The sequence below is a fragment of the Piliocolobus tephrosceles genome, chromosome 9, assembly GCF_002776525.5.
Source record: "Piliocolobus tephrosceles isolate RC106 chromosome 9, ASM277652v3, whole genome shotgun sequence".
NCBI lineage: Eukaryota > Metazoa > Chordata > Mammalia > Primates > Cercopithecidae > Piliocolobus > Piliocolobus tephrosceles.
In genome coordinates, this window is record NC_045442.1 from 15,631,298 (window position 1) to 15,655,764 (window position 24,467).

Here is a 24,467-nt window from a genome sequence, read left to right on the forward strand (position 1 = left end):
TTGCAGGGCATGCTCCTCACTCCCGGTGTTTATAGCCTTTGTTTCCACTGCTTAAACGCCCTTTCTCCTGATTCTCCCTTTTCTTCCAAGGAACAGCTCAGATGTCACTTCACGTGTAAAAATTGTCCTGTCGGAATCAGTTGCTTTCTCAATGCTTCTGTGGCACTACATCCCTTTCCTTGCATGTGGTTCATTGTGTAGGTCTCTGTCTTATTACTCAATTGAAAATCATGGATGGCAGGGATTTCATTTTCCATCTTTTCATTCCTAGCTTCTAAGTTTATAGAGACATAATAGTGCTCAGTAAAGGTTTATTGGATAAAAAAAGCAGGGAAAGGGCATTAAAAGGGGGAAAGGTGATGGAAGATGGACGGTGAGCATGAGAGAAGGGTTGGCAAACCTTTCTTCCTCTTAGGTGGCCAGGCAGTCAGCATCATCACCAGAATCTTCAAATGTTGCAGTGGCTCTCTGTGGCTCAAAGCCTGCCTTCCAACTTTCAGAATATCCCATCCATCACCTTCTGAGAGTCTGTTCAAATAAAATAAATGATTTAAAATGTACAATGTAAAGAGGTACCTCAGCAAGTTTCTCTGTGGTGATGGAACAGCTCTGTATCAAATAGTGATGCTGGCTACATGAATCTGTCCACCTGGTTCTCTCCCACCCACTACTAGTCACGTGCAAGAGACAAGAAGCTTTCCAACAGTTGGACATACAACAAGCAGATCTTACCCACGGTGGTTTAAAGAGGATAATTGTATTGAGTGAAAGGTTAGACTAGCTCAGTGATTTTTAAAACATATAGACTCTGCTAGTACAATACAAAGATTTCAGCTGTCTGCTGCAAAACGAGAAAAGAGGACAACAGAGTATACTAGTCATTTTAAAGTTGATCTATCAATTTTAAGAAAAGCTCAATCTTTTATCCTGACATTATGTCCTCTGAATTTTGTTTGTGCATGTTGAACTTCATTTATAAACCCTATTTTTGTTTTGCACTGCATTTTATGAAATAATGATGATAGTAAATGATTGTCTAAATTTACTTAGCAAAATTTAAAACTGAATTTCTGAAGGAAATTGTAAGACCCCTCCCCATTTTTTCTTATAATTCTACCAATTTCCGAAATCCAAAATCCATATTAAAGCATATTAACTATGCTTTAAAAATTCTAATAATTTTTCTTTCACTTAGTCATCTATCCAGGGCCTATTATTTGCAAAGCACAGTCCTCAGCAGTATGGGATTCTGCCTTCTAATAATAGAAGATAAGACAGGTGCAGAAATATGAAGCAAAGTAGAAAGTGAAAAGTGCTGTGTGAAGTTTGGAAAATGAGCTGGAAATTTATTCAGATACCTGCAAACATTGGCAAAGCTGGAAATGGTGAGGACCAAGATGTCAAGTGGCATGGAAGTCACTGGCTAGACCTTTCTATAGAAAAGAAGCCTCATATCAAAATCGACAAGAATGAAGGCTGGGAAAAGGCAATGATTATTAAGTTTGAAATAAACACACTATACTCAAGCAACTGTAAAGGGACACAGCTAGCAACCAGAATACATGTCTCAGAGGAGTCTGCAGTGCATGGAGGAAATACAGTCATTTATCGAGGAAATAAAGTCATTTATCTTTGAGCAGTTTAGCAATCAAACTTCTTACCATGCTGAATCTGAAAAACTACTGAGTCTGACCAAATAATTATTTGATATTACATTTTTTAAAGTTGAATCCTTAGTCAATACCCTAAAAAAAAAAAAAAAAAAAAAAAAAAAGCAGTACCTCAATGTATGGATTACATAAAATGGTGAGCAAAAGGAAAAAGTGAAGACAGAAAAAGAAGGACAATGTGAAATAAAAGACAATCACAGAAGTGACCACTGCAAATAGGGGGAAGGCAGAGAAGGGATGGTGATGGAAGACTCAGAAATTCCTCCTGAACAGGTTTTATTTTCTCACTTTTTAAAGTCACTTAGATCTTCATTTACGAAACATAGAAGTAACTGTGCATTTGAAAGCTCTAGAGTAGACGCTGTATTTGTTTCAGTGTCTGCATAGGTAAAATTCCAATAATCAGACTCATAATTAATTATGCTAGGTGTTTTATGCAATATAGTTCCAGGAGTTTTAAAGCTTGATCTAACAGTTTCCCCCAGTTTCTAATTATTTGCTGTATTACATTAATAATATAACAGCAAAATATTGAAACTACATTTTAAGAGCTAGAAAAACAAGAGCATTTTCTGTATCATATATTATATGTATTACTCCACAGCACATTTTTCTAACATGATCATTTACAGTGCCAAAGAACTAATAATTCAATCCCTAGTCCTCACTATTTTTGTTCCTAATGATGTCTATTTCAAATGTGGGTTTTATATTAGGTATCTATTGCTGTGCAACAAACTACTGCAGACTTAGTAGCTAAAACAACACACATTTACTACCTTAAAGCATCTGTGGTTCAGGGGTCTGTACATAGCTTATCTGGATCCTTTGCTAAGAGTTTCACAAGGCTACAATCAAGGTATTGGCTAAGCTGCATTCTTATCTGGAGATCCGACTGAGGAAAAATCTGCTTCCAAGCTCCTTCAGATTGTTGGCAAAATTCATCCCCTTGTGGTTGCAGGACTGAGGCCCTCAGATTGTAGAGGCCACCCACTGTTCCCTACCACATGGACCTCTCCATGGGCAGCTCATAACAGGCCAGCTTATTTCTTCATGAGCAGCATGAGAATGAGAGCTAGCGAGTTGGAGCCTTATATAATATGATGTAATCATGGGAGTGATATCCCATCACCACTACTGTGTCCTAATGGTTAGAAACAAGTCATAGGTCCTGCCCACACTCAAAGGGAGGGCGTTATACAAGGGAGTGGACACCAAAAAGCAGAGTTCATTGGGGGTCACTTTAGGGTCTGCGTGCCACAGGTGCTAAAGTAAACTTTTCATATTTGGGGTACCTTTTCACATACCAAAAATAGATATAATTTCCTCTAAATACATGAAGATAAAACTTAAGACATAATTTTGGGCAAGCACAGTGGCTTATGCCTATAATTTGAGCACTTTGGGAAGCTGAAATGTGAGGATCACTTGAGGCCAGGAGTTTGAGACCAGCCTGGGCAACAGAGTGAGACCTCATCTCTACTAAAAATACAAAAATTAGCCAGCATGGTGGTGTGTGTTTGTAGTCCTAGCTACTCTGAAGGCTGAGGTGGGAGGATTGCTTAAGCCCAGGAGTTCAAAGTTAAAGTCAGTTGTGATGGCACCACTGCACTCCAGCCCAGGTAACAGAGTGAGACCCTATCTCTATTAAAAAAAAAAAAAAAAAGGAAGACAAAATTTAAGAGATGAAAGTGATAATATGAAATAGCATTCTAAAGGGAAGGACACATTTAAAATAAAGAGAAAAAAATTAAAAGGTACTTTTTTTGTCAACTCAGAATAAAATAAATTTCAAGCTTATGCTTAAAAATTATTTAAATAATAATTAATGTGGAACTGAATAAATAAGTAAAATGAAAACTAATTAAATAATTTGTGAACTGAACAAACAGTTAGCTAGCTGCTTTCTTGAAATTTTAAGTGCTAGCAATATTGTTACATGCTAAAACAGGATTCAGAAATAAAGTTCAAAAAAAAGCAACAGACTGGAAGAAAATATTGACACATATTTAACAGAGATTTAATATTCAAAATACATAAAAAGCATCAACAAGTCAATAAAGAAAAAACAACCCCAAAGAAAAGTGTACAAAAAAATGGAACAGGCAATTCAGGAAAAAATATAATTATTAAATAAAGAAACACAAAATTGACCATATAATTAAGTAAATAAATATTAGAACAATAATGAAATATAAATGTCCACTCACACAGTTAGAAATATAGAACAAAAATGCTTATAATATCAGGAGCTTTCAAGGATGTGAGAAAATAGGTATGCTTATATGTTCAATGAAAAGATAAATAAGCTTTTCGGAAGGCAATTTAGTCAAACCTATAAGACTTTAGAAAGACTATTTGACTCAGCAATCCCATTTCTGGGACGCTATCCCAGAGAAACACTGTCACTTTTTTAAAAGTAATATACAAGAATACTCATTGTAGCACTTTCGTAACAGTGAAACGCTGAAAATAAATGTAGTATAATAGAAAACTGAAATATGATATAACCATGCTATGAAATTCTATGTAGCCAGTTAAAAAAAAAAAGGTGATATGTTTAAAAAGAGCTCATGGCATATTGAGTGAAAAACAGGTTGAAGCATAACAGATAAATTATGATCTTAGTTATGTAAACAATATATGTACAGGTATGTATACATATGCGTGAAATCAATAGAAAAGACTGAATGCACATCCAACTCTTGACCATCATTTCTTTGGCAAGACATAGGAGGGAGTCAGAGAGACTCATGCTGTGTGTGTGTGTGTGTGACTTGATTTGCTTGGCTCATGTGGGCTGAAAATGCACAATGAGAGCAGAAATAAATGAAGTGGTATTACCTTTGTCTTTGCCATTCTAAATGGAAAAAGCAGTTGAATAATAAAAATATTAACAAATATTTTTAAAAAATCAACCACCTAAATTACTTTGTGCCCTTCCTTTCAACTAACTAACTGAGCTAATTTTCTGGCTTATGATAAATGTAAAAAAGATGCAAAATTAACAAGAAACTTCTATCTCTGTCTATCTATCTATCTATCTATCTATCTATCTATCTATCTATCTATCTATCTATCAATCATTAATCTAACAATTCTCTAACCCTGCTACTTATATGCCTTATCTGTTCTTGATAGTTTATACGAGTTCATTCCGGTCCTAAAATGTTTACCTTTTCCCTCTCAGAAGGTTTATTTTCCAAAATTCATGACATAACAAGAAATAGAAGACCTGCATCAATATAGCTGAGGATTTTAGCATCACCTGGAAAACCTTTCCAGCCTATGTTCAGCTTCCCCATATAAAAGTTGCCAGTAGCTCTATTTTCTTAGCAAAATGATAACAAGCTGTAAAGGGTTTATTTACCACACAATTCTGATTTATTTTGTCACAGTGAAGGTCTTTTTAATGCTATCTTGTGTCACTTTTTGCTGATATGAGCGTTACCATAGCCAGTGCATTTTATTACAATACAAGTTTTATAGAAAGCATTAATCATACTTCTTTTACATCAAAAAAGCAAACAAAAGAGCTTAAAAATTAAACCAAAAATTAAAAGCATATGGTATGGGGTCATTGCATTGGATTGGGTAAATGTATATATAAATTATACTTCGACCTGAAGGGTCTCCTTGCCCATTTTTATTTTATGATTACCTCAAGTCAATGTGGTGCTGTGTAAAAGCTTACCTATGCTGTAGTCATTCCATAAACTCCATGAATTAAAACACATCTTTCTGGCTCAATGAAGTTCAGAAAGCTTGGGTCTTCACTCCTATAAATGTATCATATTGCATTTACTGGCTAATAAAGTCTCCAAGAACAAGACTGCCCTGCTTTTCACAACTTGATCCTTTACAAATTTACAAATGTAATGCTTTAACCTACTTGAACTCAACTCTGGCTTACTGAGGAAGATGGAACCAAGGGAGAGTGTCTGTTCCCAGTTAGCAGGGCTCCAGCAGCCAGACCAGGAGGGGCAGCCTCATGCCTAAGGGGTGTGGCTGGCCTCTGCTAGAGGTTTGTGTAGCCTGAGTTAATGAGGTTAATGAACCAAGGTCAAAACAAGAAGATAAAAGAAGAAAGTGGGCACTGAGAAGGCACAAAACAGGGACCTGGTACCAGAAGGCTAGGTCAAGAGGTAAGGGTGAGATCTGTTATCAGGCTGGAAGCCAACTCCCTGAAAACCAAACACAGATAAGAGCTGAAGGACAGGTAACATTCTTTAGACACTAGGTGTTCGTTCTTTCTTAGGCATCAAATGGTTAGAGGAAATTTCCCTGCGGAGCTTCTGTATTTAAACATTCTTAGCCATCCCACCTGAGGAGGTTGTGACAGTCAAGTGGCCTAGAAGGTTCTGCAATAACAAGTTCTTGCTCATTCAAAGCCCACTCAGAGAAATTCATTTAAGTTTATTTCCTTAAAGGATATAGTTTAGACACAGAAGCTCCAAAGGTGGTATAAATATGTAAGGAAAAACTGTAACAACATTGTAGGCAGTAACTTGAATGTGACCTTGAATAAAATAAGTTTTTTTAATCAAACAATAAAATGTTTTGTCTACACAACTCAGAGAATTCTGAACTAGGAAAAACAAAATAAGTTTGTGTAGGAAGTAGAGGGTGGGTGGAGAAAAGAAAGACTAAAGAAAAGAGAAGGCTTAAGAGGTAGTGGGAAGGAGGGGTGAAGAGTCCCCTCTGAGCAGCAGGAGGGTGAAGTACACACTTCACTCACCAGGTAGAATCTATTCCCATTGCAAGCTCAAAGGTTTGAAAATTATCCTTATGCAAAGCTGAATATTTTCTGAATTTCCTGGATGTTTGACAATGAGTCTATTAACTTAGTCAAATGGATAAAGTTATTTGCTAAATAATTCGAAGAATTGCTTTCGTTTCAGTGACAACCACAAAAACACCAAGCATACATGATCTAGGTAATTTCAAATCAAAGCATTTGTGCCTAAAGTAATTGCCTCATTTTCCATTCCAAATCTGCTAGTTGATCTTCACTGGAAGCATACAACAGATGGTTTTTCGAGTCTGAAATGTGTATACCCCTTTTGTATTGATGTTTTTACCAGGGACGACACACCGGCTACTAGTGGTTAAAGCCACCTCTACCTGCTTCTCTCCCTTCCCAAAGAAAACACAGATCATGATCACCACCCCAATTGTGACAGTAGAGTCTGTCACTGTTTCCTGAATCGTCTAAACCACTGAAAGCACCAGTGACCACTAGCCACCTGTGCTCAGTTGTGCAATCTCAAAACAATTTAGAATCTTATTGAAAGTGAATCATTGTCATCAAAATGGTGGTAGCTCTGGCTCTCCTTAGATGAATGTGGGACCCTCAGGAAATAACATTGTGTAAGGTCCCCATTTGCTAACATTTTTATCCAACTGAAAAATCAAGTTACATGACCCTTTGTGGTGGCCCTAAAGAATAAGAGAAGGGCAGTCTGAAGGTGGCCTGTGGAAGTCAGGAAGGTTATAGAGAACATTCCTGGGAAAACAAATGCCCTTCACCTTTCTCCACTTCTATTCCATACCCTGTGATATAAGAGATGATTTTTCTTTAAATAAAAATACATATGAAGACAACCTCCACTATTTCCTGAGTTGCTGTCTTTGTTTTTACAGGTCAGGGGATTGAAAAAACCATCTTTAACACATAGAACTGAAATGCCAGTTGTTCTGTTTCTGTAGTCTTATCTTTATTTCTGATGCAGTTGAGACACCACTATATATACATACACACACACACACACACACACATATATATAAATATGAAAATAAGAGAAACACTTTGCAGTGAAAAATGTGTTTGCAGTGGTAATATGCTTGCCTGAACATTTTGGGAAATATTTGCTTATTTCTCACAACAAATATTTGGCAGAGCAACTGTGCCTTAAATAGTAGCTAAAATTCTGTACACTGTTACTGGAGGACTGGCAAACATTCAGTCCAGTTAAATGGAGTATTGGGCCTCTACTCTGTGCTTAGCATCTCTAAGTGCTGGGAGATACAAAAGAAGTGTAAGAAGCACTTCCAGCTTTTCTCAATATTTTTGAAAAGAAAAGACAAAGAACTATGCAAGAGAGTATGTAATTAAGTACCAACATGCTTCATGCTAAGGGCATGTTTTTGTTTTAAGCCTTTAATGAAAAAATAAATTGTATCAAAACTCTATTAAGAAAAAAGGTTAAGTTTTCCTGGGAGTCGTGGACATGGGGGGAGATGAGAAGGGAAGACTTTAAAGTTAGATCGTACCAACACAGGTAATCAGTGGGGCAGCAAGTATCTCTGCCAGATTATCCTTACACAGAGCTGAGTTTGAATTCTGACTCCTCCAATCATTCATTTTGTGATCTTGGACAAATTTTTAGCTTATTTGAGCCTCCAATTCCAAATAAAGGTAATAATGTAATTTATTTATCTCAAAGTCTCAGTGAAGTGGGAGTATAAATGTAAAAGACCTTTATTTTTGTCCAATCACCACTTTTAGCATTGATTTGGGCAAATCTGCCATTCTCATTTGAGAGCTAATACTCTTACAATTTCTTGTCCCTATGTTAAAACAGTACTGAGACCAGGAATAATTCTTTCTCCCTGTGTTCAACAATACTGAGACCAAGCAAAATAACATGAATGCTTGATCCAGAAAAGGGCTATTCTGAAAGAGAGAACTATAAACCAGTTCTCAAAGGTAAGCTGTCAACTAAACAGTTCATAGATTAAGACTAGCACCTTCCTCAGAGGACTGACTTCAAGCTCCTAGCCTTGCTTTAAACTGATCAAAGCTATTACGTCACACTGCGCAAGCTCATCCCGTTACTCCCGCCCCTGCCTCGCAATACCTTAAAACAACCATCCGAGGTCCCAACACCTTTTCCTGATTCCCCCACTTTGAAGTACCACTAAGACTCCGCAGATCTAATAAACTTCTCTTCGCTTGATCTACAGATTTTCCTGTTTTTTCTTTACAAGAGTTTATGGTAGACACATCCCTTAACAATACCTTCAACAGGTTTCATAATATTCTAAGCACACTGGAATTAAAACACATACATATCTGTTCAGGCTTACAAAGTTCAATTTATATCCTCTCGAAAGCACTCGCCCAACCTTACCTCACCGTCCATGTGTGGCTCAAAGGACTTGGAATGGGGAGGTAGCTTGGTCCTTTCTTTAAATGGGAGTGAGATAGGAGGTGGAGGGGATATTTGGTTTGAGATGACCCTACTTCCTTTGAAGATCCAACACTTTCAGGGAAAAAGGATCTTCTTGGGTAACTGGTCACTTATTTGTCAGCAGTGTGGAGGGGTGCTTTTTCATTTTGCTGATCTACCTGGTTCCATATATTCTTAGCTCCACCAGTATGGTGGCCCCTGTGTAGACAGTGGGTTGGCTTTTTCTGGTCATAGTGAGCATCATGCTGGCCCCTCCATCACTGATGTCTCACTCTTTTTTTATTTTTATTTTTTGAGATGGAGTCTTGCTCTGTTTCCCAGGCTGAAGTGCAGTGGCATGATCTTGGCTAACTGCAACCTCCCCCCCTGGGATCAAGTGATTCTTCTGCCTCAGCCTCCTAAGTAGCTGGGATTATAGGCACTCACCACCACATCCAGCTAATACACACACACACACACACACACACACACACACATATACGTATATATTTAGTAGAGATGGGGTTTCACCATGTTGGCCAGGCTGATCTCAAACTCCTGACCTCAAGTGATCCACCCACCTCAGCCTCCCAAAGTGCTGGGATTACACATGTGGGCCATCACGCCCAACCTGATGTCTCACTCCTAAGGGATCACCCTCTCCATCAGTTCTTGCCTCCAAAACCTTTTCTTGGTGCAATGTTGCCCCACTCTGCCCTCTCTTATAAACTCTGTGCTCCTTTCTATGGAGCCACAGGAACTACTGAGAAAATGAGATTAATAACGGAACACTGCAGTGAGAATTAAACACACTACTAACATATGTGGCACACAGGCAATAACTAGTAATCTTCTTTCTTCCCTATTACATGCAATGCACTGTATTAGTGATGGTACCTTTGTAGTTAGGAATGAAAATATAAGTATTTTTTTAAGTATATAAGAAAAGGTTCACAAACATTTATACTTTAAAACCAAAATCTAATCTACTGTGATTTCATTAAACTACAAATGTAGATTTATCAACAAGTCTTTTAAAATTCTAGTCAAGACCAATAAGGAACAAAACATTGATGCCACAGTGACACTTCATTTTGACTGTTTTTGTTGTTGTTGCTTCTACTTTTTGTTGTTGCTGTTGTTGTTTCTTCTTAATAACGAAATAATTTTTCATTCAGCATCTGAAAAGTAGATGCTTCATTATTGATGAAACTAGGCTCCATTCAAGGTGTGAAATTCATATGTGCCAACACAAAAGTGGGACATTTCTCTTAACATTTTCCATGACATGTCTTAAAGACTATTGCCATTTAGAGAGATTCAAGAGAGCAGAGTGAGAAATATGTATAACATATGAGTGTAATAAAAAAAGTTTAATCATGAACTACCAATACACCAAACTGGTAGGACAGAGTTTACATTAGATCACAGGAATGAATATCAAAAATACAGACAATATTTTTGAAAAACCAACCAGCAGTGAAAAATTTATTTATAATATAAACCAGATACTCCAAAATAATTTGTGGTTTACTGAATTCTTACCGTTCATCCTATGTTCTTTTGAATAAGCTGAAGGAAGGCACCCGAGTAACTACCTCAGCTGTTTTTGATTCTGATTCTGAATTTTCCATGAGATGAAAACTCTAGTCTATATAACAAAAAAAGATGGCATGTCATTTTTTTTAAGTTAGATTTTTTCCCGTGGTGTAGATACATATTAAAAATAAATGTATTACAATAAATTACTATATTTCCAAATTTTCTCATTATTTTTGGGCAAACAATAATTGCATACAAATTCTGAATAAAGGAATATCACATTGCATCTTATGTGTTCTGCAATATGCACTCATAGAAAATCATTATAGTAACAAAACCAGCTGCATGTAATAGAAAGCAAATGATTTACAATGTTACTGTGAGAAACTACTTTATTTCATATTATCATAAAAAGAACAGAGCTGAATATTTGCATGACAAACAGAAAAATCCAGAAATTCCAAATGCAACTCAGTTTTTTTTTTAAATTTAAATTGGTATTAATACTGGAAGGTGATTTGAAAAGCCTTCCACTCCAGAGAATATTAGCAATTATAATTTGCAAAGTCATTATTAGTCCAACAATTGAAAGAAAAAATCTACAAACATTAATATAGAAAAAAATGGAGTGATATGTGCTTCTATCATACAACATCTATGTTATAAGAGCTTATACTTAGTGATTTTGAATACTATATTTCATTTAAACTGAGAAGTAGAATGCATTTTTGTTCTTAAGTGAAGCTTGACCCTGAAATTTGAACCACACCAAAAGCTTTCAATGACTGTGTTTTAATATGTTCTATATGCCAGTCATTGCATCTGCCTACCACAGCTCCATCCAGGTGAACTGGCCCCGCCCACATCCCTAAGTAAAGGGAAATCCTATGCAGACCTCAGAGCCCTAGCTCTCTCCCTTCACCCAACCACAGATACGGTCACGGAGCCAGAGCTGCTATGAGATGTCCTGCATCAAGAAAAGCTGATGCTTCCTTTCAATCATGGAAGTTAAGGCTAAAAGCTGTAAGTCAGTGTCACAAGAAATCCTGGCAAGAAGAGGGAGCATTAAGAGGAGGAAGCAGAACAGGAGTAGGCAGTAACTACTACTGGGAGGGAGAGACAAAATACAGAGTACTAGGTGACAGTGAGGAGATGGAGACATAGGGAGAAGCAGCCAGGCATGTCAGGAGTGGATTACCTGTACAAGCTGTGAATTCCTGCTGCCAAGACCCCTCAAACTCCAGCTAAACTCCAGGACACCTAGCCCAGGACTGACTCCTAGGCTTAAATATCCATGAAATTCCATACCTCAGTTTTGGTCCACATATATCAATATAACAAAACCATTCTAAACAAATTAACTGGTATGAGTCTCAGGTTCCTGCAGCCAAAGAATATATAAATTATATACATATGTATAAAACTGAGCATATTAACTATATATGCCTATAACATAATAATTAGTATCTATTGTTTGTGATTGTTATATATTTGAATTATATTTATAATAGTACACAATGTATACTACAATATATTTTTCTAATAAGTTTATAATACTAAACATAGAAATTACATATAGTATGTATGTTAATATTACATATTATGTGTATAAAATTCTAGGTTATTATATATATCACAAAACCAGAGAAAAGTTCCAAGACTCAAATATTTATGCCTGAAGTCCCAGCTTCAAATCCCTTGTTAAAGTTATTAAATTAAAAGTGCTCTTTAGCAATCATGCTTTTTGGAGAAGCAGCTCATTCAAGTTTTCTAATAAATTTTATAGTGGATGCACCAAATGAATAGAAAATATATTTTAAATATAATAGAAAAAATACATTAAATAAGCATAGTAAGCCAGCTTTGGGGTTAAGTCTTTATTACTTATCACCAAGTATCATAATGACACTGAACTACAACACACCAAATATTACAATGGAACAGGCCATCAATCCAAACCTTGGAGTTATCCTAAGATGTCCTGCTTTATAAATGTAAACACTGATTTTACCTAATCCACAAAAAAAAAAAGCGACAAACCATGTGAGGTGCTGCTAACTGCGCCAAATAAGATATGGACTGTGACAATGTGTAGCCATAGAGGGGTGAAGACAAAAATCTGATCGATGTATATTTGAGAGAAAAAGAGCAGAAAGAGAAAGTAAATATGAACAAGTCTTTCAGTAAGTTTTGCTCTAAAAAGAAACAGAAAGGTAGCTGGAGAAGGTGCAGGGGTGTATGTGCAAGTTTTTTGTTTTTTTTTTTAATATGAGAAATAATAGATAATATTTGTAGGTTGATGAAATTGATCCAGTAGAGAAGAAAACAACTGAGAGGATGCAGAAGGGAGAAAGGATAATGGCAGATGCAAAATCCTTGAGAAGACAAGAAGAGATGAAGTCCAATACCTGAGTCCTCAGATGGGAACACAGATGGGTGATCTACTGTAACAGGAGAGGAGAGGTATGGCAAGTATTGGGACACCTTCGTGAACTATATTTTTATTAGTTCATCTCAAATTTGCATTAATTTTACAAGCTGCTACACCACAATATCAGTTTCTACTGCAGTGAGAATCAACCAAGATCCTGCATCTTTTCCCTGTATGTTGTTGGTAGTTCACCCAACCAAAGTGCAATTAATTTTTAAGACCAAGTTCACTAAGGACATCACTTCAGGTTTATGTTAATGCATCTGGAACATTTAGTCCTAATGTACCACCACAAGCTAATAGTATAGGGGACCCAAGACCATCTCATCACATCACAGAAGGCTCCTCAAACTCTTGGGCTCTGGCCATGACCTTACTTTGCTTACAAATGTATGTAGCAGGTACAGTATTTCAGGCCATATACTCAGATGATAGGCAAGAACTGTAACTCTATTTCCCTATTACTCAACATAATCTCTATTTTGATTCCCCTAGTTCTACTCATGTCAAAATGTAGCCAGAAAATGTCATATCTACATAAATTCAGGTTTTTAAACTCAAGTAAAATTTCCATCTCCCTATCCATCTCCCTGAGACCAAAACTAAGTTCTGAAGGCTGGACTGAAATTGAGGCCTCAGGGAGAAGCCCAGGAGGGTTTATGGCTGTCAGCATTGACTCCTATTAGCAAGTCATATGAAGTAATAGGTGTAGGTCCCATCATGGCCAGTCCCTGGTTCTTTATCCATGTACTCTGCATTTTCCCAATCCCAACCTGAAGGATCCTAGTCTATCAGCCCTCTCTCAGTTATTTTCTCACCTTGCAGGGGAAAGTGAAATTTTTGGAGTTTCTCAGGTACCTCTGTGATGGCAGGAGGCTCAGGGAGCTGCCTGTATCTAGCCCATCTTGGCCTTGAGTCCCCTGCTCTGCTATTCTACTGCTACTGTTGCTGCTCCAAGTCAATGTGGTGCATGGGATTAGGGAGCTCTAGGACTTTGCTCACTTTCAAGGTCCCTCTTGAGAAACAAGATGCAAGTGACATTTATTTTTAGATGCCAAAATTTATCTGGATGGTCTATCATCAATTTGCCCAGCTCCCATGCTCAACAAGTGGCATGGCGAGGGGAAAGGTCTTGGAAACATTCCACCTGTCCAACTATCTTGATCTTCTTTACAAGCTCCCTATCCTTTACTTCGTCCAGTGAAATCCTTGTCAAGTGTACATCTTTCATTAACTGCATTCTTCCCCAATTTTTTCTTTACTGCACACATTTTGGCTTTTGTTATATCTTCCCCTATCGTCTCCTTTGAAATGGAAAAGCTGAGAGGTCACTCTGTTGTATGCCTTGGCCTCGCTTCTCTGGAGCAGTTAGTCTAGCTCTCCTAGCTACTGCCTGAAACTAGAAGGAAGGTCATAAGGAGGCCAGCAATTACTAGGAATAAGAAAAACTTAAGTTATTATCAAGATATTATCAATCTTAAAACCACATGAGCTTGTTAAGGCATGTTTTTCCAAGAAGGCACTAGGTTTGCCATTGCACAATACATTTAAATTTAGTCTGTTTTATTAATACAGTATATTGTTCTGTAATAATCAATTTGACCATCACATATATTTATCTGCACATATTTGTCCTCTTAACTATCAAATTCTTATTTATCCTTCACATGTTCCTTCGCTTATAAAGTTGAGTTGGATTTAACATAATTTGAATGACAGTAAATTGGAATTCTCTTGCTTTTAAATGTTCCACTGTTATTTTAAGCAACCTTTGATGCCAGAAGAAAAGAGTGTGGGCCGGGCGCGGTGGCTCAAGCCTGTAATCCCAGCACTTTGGGAGGCCGAGACGGGTGGATCACGAGGTCAGGAGATCGAGACCATCCTGGCTAACATGGTGAAACCCCGTCTCTACTAAAAAATACAAAAAAACTAGCCGGGCGAGGTGGTGGGCGCCTGTAGTCCCAGCTACTCGGGAGGCTGAGGCAGGAGAATGGCGTAAACCTGGGAGGCAGGTTGCAGTGAGCTGAGATCCGGCCACTGCACTCCAGCCTGGGCAACAGAGCGAGACTCTGTCTCAAAAAAAAAAAAGAGTGTGCATGCTAATAGGTATACATTTAATAGATACAAGACTAAAATCGTAATAAAATTTCATATTTGTAAAATTATTTAGTTTACAAAATGACTTTACATGCATTATTGTGTTCTATTCTCCAGCAAGTGTCTACTGTAGGTTGAATTAGTGGGTCAGTCTTGATCTCACTGAATGAAAACTCAATATTTTTCTACAAGGAACAGACTATTACCATTTTGACCTTTGGTTATGAAGGCAGAAGAGTTCAGTGATATCCTAGGTCACTCTTTGTCCATGCATAAAGTTTATTAATACATTTCAATTTCTCTGCAGTTTATGGATGCCAAACACCACAGTATATGCTGCTGCTCATCGAGTATGTCATGCGGCAGAAAAGATATCAATTATCTTTTGCTTGTCTCTGTGTTTTCACTGAAGCAGTGTTAGGACCTGACATCATGTCAAGGATGCTCTGATAATGCTTAAAGCCAATTGAAATATAAGAGCTGTCCAAAGGATATGAAGGATCTGTTTTTCAAGTGTCCTGATGTGAGCAATGCCTAAAGAGAGTTCTCCCACAACTTCACATTCTTTGTAACAGGATAGGAAAAAAAGTGGTAATGTGTGTATTGGCTGTAGCTTTGTCTCTTTCAAATTAAATGAGATTGAGATGTTCATGAATGCAATGTAAGGCAAGTCATCAGCAAATGTCAGCTATTATTATTATTAAAATTGAGATAACAAAGTTAACATTAGAGTAGCAAATGGAAGTTAGAAAATATTGGTTAGCACAAGGTGATGATATTGGGAGATAGGGCCCCTGGCAGAGCCCTCTTGACTGGGATTAGCATTCTTATAAAAGAGACCCCAGAGAGCTGGCTCATTCCTTCTACCCTTGAGGACACAGTGCAAAGACTGTCATCTAGGAGGACGCGGGCCCTCACTAGACAACCATTCTGCTGGTACTTTGGTCTTTGACTTCCCATCTTCAGACTTGTGAGAAATACATTTCTGTTGCAAGGAAGGAAGGGAGGGAGGGAAGGAGGGAGGGAGGGAGGGAGGGAGGGAGGGGAGGGGAGGGGAGGGGAGGGGAAAGGGGAAAAAGGGGAGGGGAAAGGAGGAGAGGGAGAGGAAAGGGAAGCAGAGGATGGATATACTGGTTAGCAGAATATTTGTTATAATATTCACAGGATGTTATACTTTTGTTTTTAAATTTATCATAATTCCCTCTGAAGTGAAAATCTAGAATATTAAAATACTACCTGGTATATGATCTACTACATATATTTCTAATTTTGCTACTTATAGGTATATAATGTAAGGAGTTATTTTTCTTCAACTCAAGGATCTGATTCATTTTTATAAAGTTGTTAAAAGGATACCTAGAAAGTCATTATTAAATTTTAAAAGAAGGTTTGAAATACTATTAAGGGCTTATTTTATGTTACTTTTGTTTAGAAAGAGTGTCCAATAACATTGAGTTTGACTTGAAACAAAAATAACTCAGGGTCTCCATTTGCTGGTTCTCACTTGCTGGGTTAGAGGGGCACCTGCCACAGCTTAGGATCCTTAATTATTTGGTGAGGAAGAGTCCAGACCAATTGCTGTGTAGTCTTTGCCTTCAGATAGAGGAAAGTACTTGCAGAAGAAGGGACACATCACCAAGACAACAGCAACAAGCATCTTTTGAGCACTTCCTAGGTGTCAGGCCCTCTCTGCACTCGTACCTGATTCCCCTATTTAATCTTCCCAACAACCCACTTTGCAGATGAGGAAACCTAAATTTGGAAGGTTTACATAATTTGCCCAAGGTCACACTGTTATTAGTGCCCAGGGGACAAAAATCTATCACAGGGTGAATACTCAATAGTGTTCAGTGTCTCTACACAAGGAATTTTGCAGCAAATCTTGTTTCAGAAAGCATTACAAGCCCTTGATTCCTGAGGTGCCTAATTCAGAAGACTTCACTTTTACAAAGCTAGCTTGCTCCATTTTTTCCCCCAATGTCCAAGTGTAGACAGAAAGGAAAACAAAGACCATCGAAATTATAAAGGTGATCTGGGCAAAACCTACCTTAGAAATTCATGCCACACACTTCATACTTGGAATAGGGTTCTTTGAAAAACCTCCTTCATTTTCTGGTGTTAAAAGAACACAGTTATAGGCACAAATTGCACAATCCATATACCTTCTCATCTTGCATAAACTTGATTAAAAATAAAACCACAGTAAAATGCACTTTCTCATTGATTTGAATCTATTGGGAAGCCACTCTGGATAACCCAAGATCCAAGTTTGGAGAGTGAAGAAATGTAAAATTCACTGTTTTCTGAAAGAAGACTTTAAGTTGCTCAAGGGCATATACAACATTAGTTTATTAAGCCAGATGATTTCTGTCCACTATACTACATAATTCCTGAAAGGAAGTATTTCCTTTAGGTATACATTGCTAAGCAACATCTTATGCTCAGTTTTGGCTATGCAGATCATCCATGATCATTCCAATAACCAGAAAATGATTACAATACATATTGGCAACAGTTCTTCTCTATATTACAACCTATAGGTGCTCTGAAGGTGACCTAACCCAGAATGTGTAAAAGATAAGCACACAGTTCTAAGCCCAAAGTGTTTTTATGATCAGATATCCAGATGGACTAAAATATTGTTCAGGTCAGTTGAAAGTTGCTTTAGGAGAAATGTTTGAAATCTGGCCCTGGAACAAGAAGAGTTGGATCTATCCCTCAAAATGTCATTTTTCCCCCCCAGGCTTTATATCAAACACATAAAATATAACAAATAAAACAAAACACAACAAAAGCCCTTTACTTTGTTTAACATAGATCAAGTAAGTAGAAAGGCAGAGAACACTAGATCTCACATGGGGGAAAAAAGCACCACCAACCCATGTTTTTGTCAGCCACCCACCAGTTTAATGCTCTCTAAATGAACATATTTCCAGAAATATTATCCCAGAAATCTTATGGATTCCAGGCTGTACCAGAAACATTATAATTTGAATCCATTCTTTGTTTAAAAAATAATGCCCGTCTTGGATTTTAACTGAACATAAAAAAATTAGCAGATGTTTACAAAGTACAAAGATGATAAGTTTATGGAACTCTGCTAATCATTGCTTTCAGGAATAATCAAAATTCTCTAGCCCTTATTAACCTGCACCTAAATCCGTAGAAGCAGCAACGTTCTGGAAGATTTCAGAAAGACTCATGATGATGAGACAACTGAAATTTGAAGATAAATACCGAAGTAGTCACAAAATCTTCTTCCAATAGCAATAATCTCTGCTTCTCAGTAAATATAACAAAAGGAATTTGAGAATTCTGGATTTGGAAGGGGTCTCTGAGGCACAGACAGAATGTGGCTTGCCAGGTCTATAACTCTTTAGTTTGTAGAACCAGGATTAGAATTCAAGTCTAATACTCAGGCCCACAGGTGTTCTGTACTCTCATTCACAAACTCCCAATAATTTCATCGTCAACTGTAAAAAAAACAAAAAAATCCCTGCATATGTGCATAGGAGACATATATAGATGTTCATGCAGCATTGTTTATGAAAATTGAAAAAGTGGAAATAAATGTCCTTTGGAAGGAGTAAAGATCAAATGGGGCTTATTCATCTCACCCAATACCATACACCAGTTAAAGTAAATCAATCTGTGTTCTATGCATTAATATGCATTTTGTTGCAGGAATAAAAATTATACAACAGAATACTATGATACTATGAAAAGGAAATTGAAAGATGTTCCCCCACAAAACCTTCTTAAATGCAAATGTGTATTTTGCTCCATAAATTCTTACCAATCTCAGCATGTTTTCACAGTTCAAAAAAGCTCCAAATAATCAGATGGAAGTTATGTTTATTACTACAATTAAAAAGTTCAAGGCTTCTCAAAACCACTCACACCTATACACAATTTCTTCCAAATCTTGAGCTGTTGGTGTCAATTGTCTCATACAGGGCCTATTAATAAAACTTATATTTACTTGCTTTCTGTGATCATCAATTACCTTCATTTGAGAGACAGCTCTCAGGACATCTTGAAAAATAATTTTTTTCTCCTGAATTAGAGAATTCTTTATTAATATGATACATAAAAGGGAAATCTGCTTTAGTATATTGACCAAATTCAGTTAGATAATTATAATACAATTTGCTTCTTTGCATTGTGGCTATACTATGTAGAATCTTTAAATGTTAGAGGATCCTTTAGTGGCTGCTATAAAAGTCTCATTTTACAAGATGGCCCAAAGAAGAAAAATGACTTCTCTAAAGAAATGTAGCTAGTAATAGGCAGACTTGGGATTAAGACCCAGGCTGCGGACTAGAGCTCTTTACAATACATACCACATTACTTCTTGGGCATCACAAATTGCATCTACACACTGCCCAGTCCCAGAAGAGAAACTGATCAGTCCAGCAATGAAAAAAAAAAAAAAAAAATTACCCAAAATCCCCAAATGCCAGTTCATTGCCATAATAATTTCAAATCAATTTGCCAAATACTCTTTCATTTTTCGAACGGTTACGTGGAGATTGATCTATCTTATCTATCTATCTATTTATCTATCTATCTATCTCCAATATAACTCTGGGGCTTTGTCATATATACATGTATATGAATTTTATATACATTTCAGTTGTGTATATATTTGAGGTGTGTGTGTGTGTTTGTCTGAAGTCTGAGGACTGTAATGATACCTTGGGAAAGTTTCTTGTTGTCCTTATGTTTCTGAATCTCCATCTGGAAAATAATTAATATCCATTACATAATATATATGGGAGTATTAACATGCTTGACCCAGTGGGCTATTTAAACATGAGAGCATTATAATTGTTCTGCAACAGATTTGCAAGACGTGATTTTAGAGATGCCTTTATCCAAAGGGAAAATCTCCCCCAATGTTTGGAATAAGTCTTCTTATGGGACTGAAAGGAGCAACATGTAGTAAATATTTTCATCTCTGAAATCCTCTACTCCTGGGGAATAAATATTGACTATTTTAACTTTCTGGTCAAAGCATTCTTACTCATTGCTGTAGGCACTGTAACAGTTTAAAATTAGAATGTTCAGCATTTTCCTTTTAAAATACATTATTTTCCCAAGACTCTGATTTTGGAATTGTACCAAACATTTCCGGATATATCATTAGTCATAGGACAATTTTTAAAAAAGTGACTCTCTTCAATTCTGGTATGTTGTCCTTACACATGCAATCCTTTCCTTTTTAAATTGTTGTCCCTGTATATTTTAGAATTAGTAAAAAGAATTTTTAAAACTGTAAAACAGTAAACATTTTGGGAGAAGCACTTTGATCCTAGATCTTAGGTAATTGCCATTATTTTTCACTATAAGCCAACCATGTCTTTGACTTAACTGTTATGTTTTTATTCTCTTAATATAATCAAAAAAGGAAAACATTCTATAGGAAGTCATTTCCTTTTTATAATGCAATCCCAGATTCTATTTAGCTTATTTGATTTGTTTGTTTATTTGCTTTCCCCAGGGGCAAAAATATGTTATTTTATTATTCTGGTTTAAAAAATATTAAGTCATAACTTCTGATTTCACCAGTAAAACTAAACAATTTTGGCTCTAGCCCGGTGTTGGGAAAACTCAAAAGAAATTTAGGCGCTACAGAAAGAGAGGTTAGTAGTTCCAAATGTTCAGCTCTTGCCTTTAGAATATTCTCTGAATTGTGCTGGAGTATGTTATTGCGTTGCTGTGAACTACTGCTGCCAACTTCTACCCTAGAGATGGCTATATTTCAGAGATGAGTGAAATGATACTTGTAAACAAGTTTATAATCATTAATAAAGCTTACCAAACAATTTAAGCTCCTCAGAAATACACATCCACTATTGTAATTCATTTTCTATTGTTTATTTAATTACAACCTTTAATAGAGACATGAAGACTTTTAAAAATGTATGGTATAAGAACTCTAAACTTAATTAAATTTGATTTCATGATGCTTATTTGGTTTTTGTAAGTTTCAGGCGTCAAATTATTTCTCCCTAGAGATCCTGGTGAAATTCCACCATTGACTGTTCCAATGTACTGCTTAAAAATCCCTAAGAATATTTTTCTTTAAAGTTGACAACTGTGCACTCTGGGATCCAGATGCTATATTCGCAGTATGATGATTTTGTTCTGTTTTCCACACGTGGCCTTTTCATACACTGTCTCCCAGGGATGAAAAATTCTGCCTTAAATGAGAAGTTTTAAACCTTGCTTGAAAATAATAAACACGATACTTTACATGTTTATGGCCATTTAAGTTAAAAAACGTGCATTTACATGTATCATATTTTTCACTCTCAAAATTAGTCTTGTAAAGGGAAAAAAGGCATTAAGTAATTCAATAAATTGTCTGCTGCATGCTAGCCACTATGAAGGGACTGCATGATAGACAAGGCAGTCCCAAAACTTAGAATTTCCTTGGGAAGGTAAGACACAACAGAATTAAAGGCAATAGGGCTAGTACATAAGTGTCTCTTCCCATTGAGAAATAGAGGGGCAAAAGGAGATTTATGTGCCGCATTGTGCTAGGAAAGGCACAGGTATTATCTCCTAAAACTCGAAACCCATGTTTGGGGTGTGGTCTCCACACGATCTGCACAGTCTACCACAGTGTGAGTCCCCACGGGGGTCCTTTTGACGTCAAGCCCATGGAGTCGTGATGGAGTCTTAGACATGGTGTAGAACTGGCTTTTTTACTAGTGAAAACACTGAGACTCAGGGAGGTGAAATGACTCGGCCAAGGTCACACACACTGATAGCGGCAGAGGCGCGGCCGGAACCAGGTCTTCTGATGCCAGCCCAGTGCCTCCCTACATCTCTACTCCGTGTTAGTTTTGGAAACTATTTGCTTCCCTATCGCCCTTCGTCTGGGTGGGGGATGTCATTTTCAGTCAATTTACGGGCTTTTCGAAAAGAGAAGGGCGGATACGAGGTTGGAGAAGAGTTTGCTTTCGGTCAGTGAAGCGGCCTAATTCGTTGCAACACCATTTATGGACCTGCTCGTGCCAGGCACTGGAAATCCAGGACACAGCTAAAACAGATTCCCTGCCCTCAAAGACGCCCTAGTTAGGGGCGTCTCCGGATCTTTGATGACCTCCTCTCACGAGCGGTCCCCAGCCCTCCCCAGGGCTCACCTGCCGGCCTCTGCCACGTCCCCAGGACCCGCCACTGGGCCAGGCCCAAGCAGCATCAAGTCCCGGGCCTAGAGTCCCCGCCATCGCGCCCGCGTCGCGTGCTCCAGTCGCCACGGCAACCAGGGAGGCGCTGACCCCTGACCTCGAGGCCCCGCCCCTTCACGTTCCCGAGACCAACATGGAGAAGGCCAACCCGGAAGTGCCGCCGCAGCCGCCCGTCCGGTGTTAGGAGCCGCTGGCCCAGCCAGGCCGAACCCAGCGCCCGCCGTCCTGCAGCCCGCGGCCCGCGGCCCGCCCCGCGTCCCGTCGGCGCCGGGGCGGCCGCGTCCCCCGCCCGCCTCCACTCCACCCCCGGCTACCCGCCCCCGCCCGAGAGGAGGAGCTGAGGCGAGGGGGAGGAGGAGGAGGGAGAGGTTTGCGAGAGGGAGCGAGGCCGCGTTTACCGCCGGCGGTTCGTACTACCGGGGTCGGGAGGAGGAGCCGGGCCGGGCCCGTGGACGAACGCCGGGCGGGCGGGAGGCGCGGAGGCAGCGGAGGCTGCGCGGCCGCAAGGAGGCAGGCGGGAGGCCAGGGGTGCAGAATTGGGGCGGGGGACTCCCTGCTCCCCCACAGCCCTCCGCCCAGGTACCGGTGGCCAGGCCTCACGTGCCCGCAGGCCTGGGGAAGGTGGAGACAGGAGCGGGGGTCCGCGCAGAGGCCTGCACGGCGCGGCCAGGTGATGGTGGGCCTGTGTGTTTCTCCAGACGAAAGGGGACCCCCGGAGCGGCTGTGCCCCTGGGCTGCCCCCGCGAAGCGTTTTGACATCAGCCATAGGGAAGTCGGGGAGCCCTGAGCCTGCCTGTCTCCGTTAAGTGCCCTTAGGATGCTGTGATTAAGGAATTAGGCTCTCCCTCCGGGAGGGGCACTGCTTGTGCTTGTGAACTCGGATGCAGAGAAACAGAACAGGATGATGCTGTCCGAGCAAGCCCAAAAGTGGTTTCCAACCCACGTGCAGGTCACAGTGCTCCAAGCCAAAGATCTGAAGCCAAAAGGCAAAAGTGGCACCAATGACACATACACTATAATTCAACTGGGCAAGGAAAAGTACTCCACCTCTGTAGCTGAGAAAACCCTTGAGCCAGTTTGGAAGGAGGAGGCCTCTTTCGAGCTACCTGGATTGCTAATGCAGGGAAATCCAGAGAAATACATTCTTTTCCTTATAGTTATGCACAGGTCCCTGGTGGGTCTGGATAAATTTTTAGGGCAGGTGGCAATCAATCTCAATGACATCTTTGAGGACAAACAAAGAAGGAAAACAGAGTAAGTTATGTAATTTATTTTGAATTTGGGGGAGTTTATGTCTTATTTATGGTTTTTCTGTTCTTGGAAATTATCCGTGTACTTCGGGCGTTGGTTTTTGGATTGAAATATGATCCAGTTTTAAGCACTGTATTTGCATGAATCTGAACTAAAAGTAGCACTCGTGATGAAATATTTTTTAAATGGAATCATTAATGATCCCTTATTCTTTCTGTTAGAGGTAAACATCTGTCAAATAATTGAATATTTTGCGGTGGATTTTAAGTAAGTTAACGTTGTTTCAGTAAAAGAGGACTGGATCACAGTATTGACTAGCTAGAACTTCATATAAATTGTTATGGATTTTAAACGTTACAGTTATCAGTGAAATGGAAGATCAGAAATTAAATCTGGCAATGTAATGTTGATGTGTCGCACTTTGTAGCTGTCGAAAGATAAATTACCAGATTTAGAACTCAGTATTTCATTTCAGCGTTATAAACACAGCCTTCATTTTAGCTCCGTCATTTTTCGAGGTCAGTACGCCTTGATGGGAGTCTATACCTGTTAGAAAAAAAAAAAAGTTTTAAAAGTATGTACAAACATCCTCAACTTCGAATGCACTAACATTTTCCTTTGAATTTGCAATTACATCAGAGTTATTGTATTAATTCAGAATTGGTTTTCCAAAGCTATTGTGTTTAGACCATACTAAATGCTGTAGAATTGGAGAGAATGATAAATTTTTGTGATGAAATGATTTGATGACATCTTCAGTGGCTTTTTCAGTATGACTGTTGAGCTTGAGTTAGATATATTTTAATTTAAAAAATCGTCATATAAATTAACACTAGGATATTGTGTCTTAAATTGAAAAAAAAAAATGCTTTTAGAGGTAGGTATACTCACCCCTTCCATAAACTTAAAAGGACATTATATTAATGAAATTAGTGGGAGAAAAATACTGGTTGAACTTCTAAGAGTACTTTCCATTTCCAAAATAGTGTGGGTGTTTCGTTCAGTTATAACTGAATTTATTTACTGTTTAAAAAACTTTTTTATAATGATATTTTTCTTGAAGTTTATGTGAATTCTTTACATTTTAAAACAACTATCTCTTGTT

General features: G+C 38.3%; 1 protein-coding gene and 1 long non-coding RNA gene across 4 annotated transcripts in view; one reads left to right on the forward strand and one right to left on the reverse strand.

The window, feature by feature from the left end:
* Positions 1–345: 345 nt before the first annotated feature.
* Positions 346–22,397, reverse strand: LOC111550783. Of its 2 annotated transcripts, none has more exons than XR_002734173.2 (3): positions 22,067–22,397; positions 10,388–10,493; positions 346–528 (listed from the first exon to the last, which is right to left on the reverse strand). It is a non-coding gene; the product is annotated as an uncharacterized LOC111550783 (long non-coding RNA). The 2 variants fall into 2 exon arrangements; XR_002734172.2 differs by lacking the exons at positions 346–528; positions 10,388–10,493 and adding exons at positions 16,959–17,024; positions 19,610–19,652.
* Positions 22,228–24,467, forward strand: part of RAB11FIP2 (RAB11 family interacting protein 2) — a 41,609-nt gene continuing 39,369 nt past the window's right edge. The window contains exon 1 of one of the 2 annotated variants that reach the window (XM_023224357.2): positions 22,228–23,365. In XM_023224357.2, coding sequence (XP_023080125.1) covers positions 23,013–23,365 — 353 coding nt within the window. In that variant the 5' untranslated portion in view covers positions 22,228–23,012. The remainder of the gene's footprint in view (positions 23,366–24,467) is intronic. The other variant, XM_023224358.2, reaches the window with a different exon arrangement.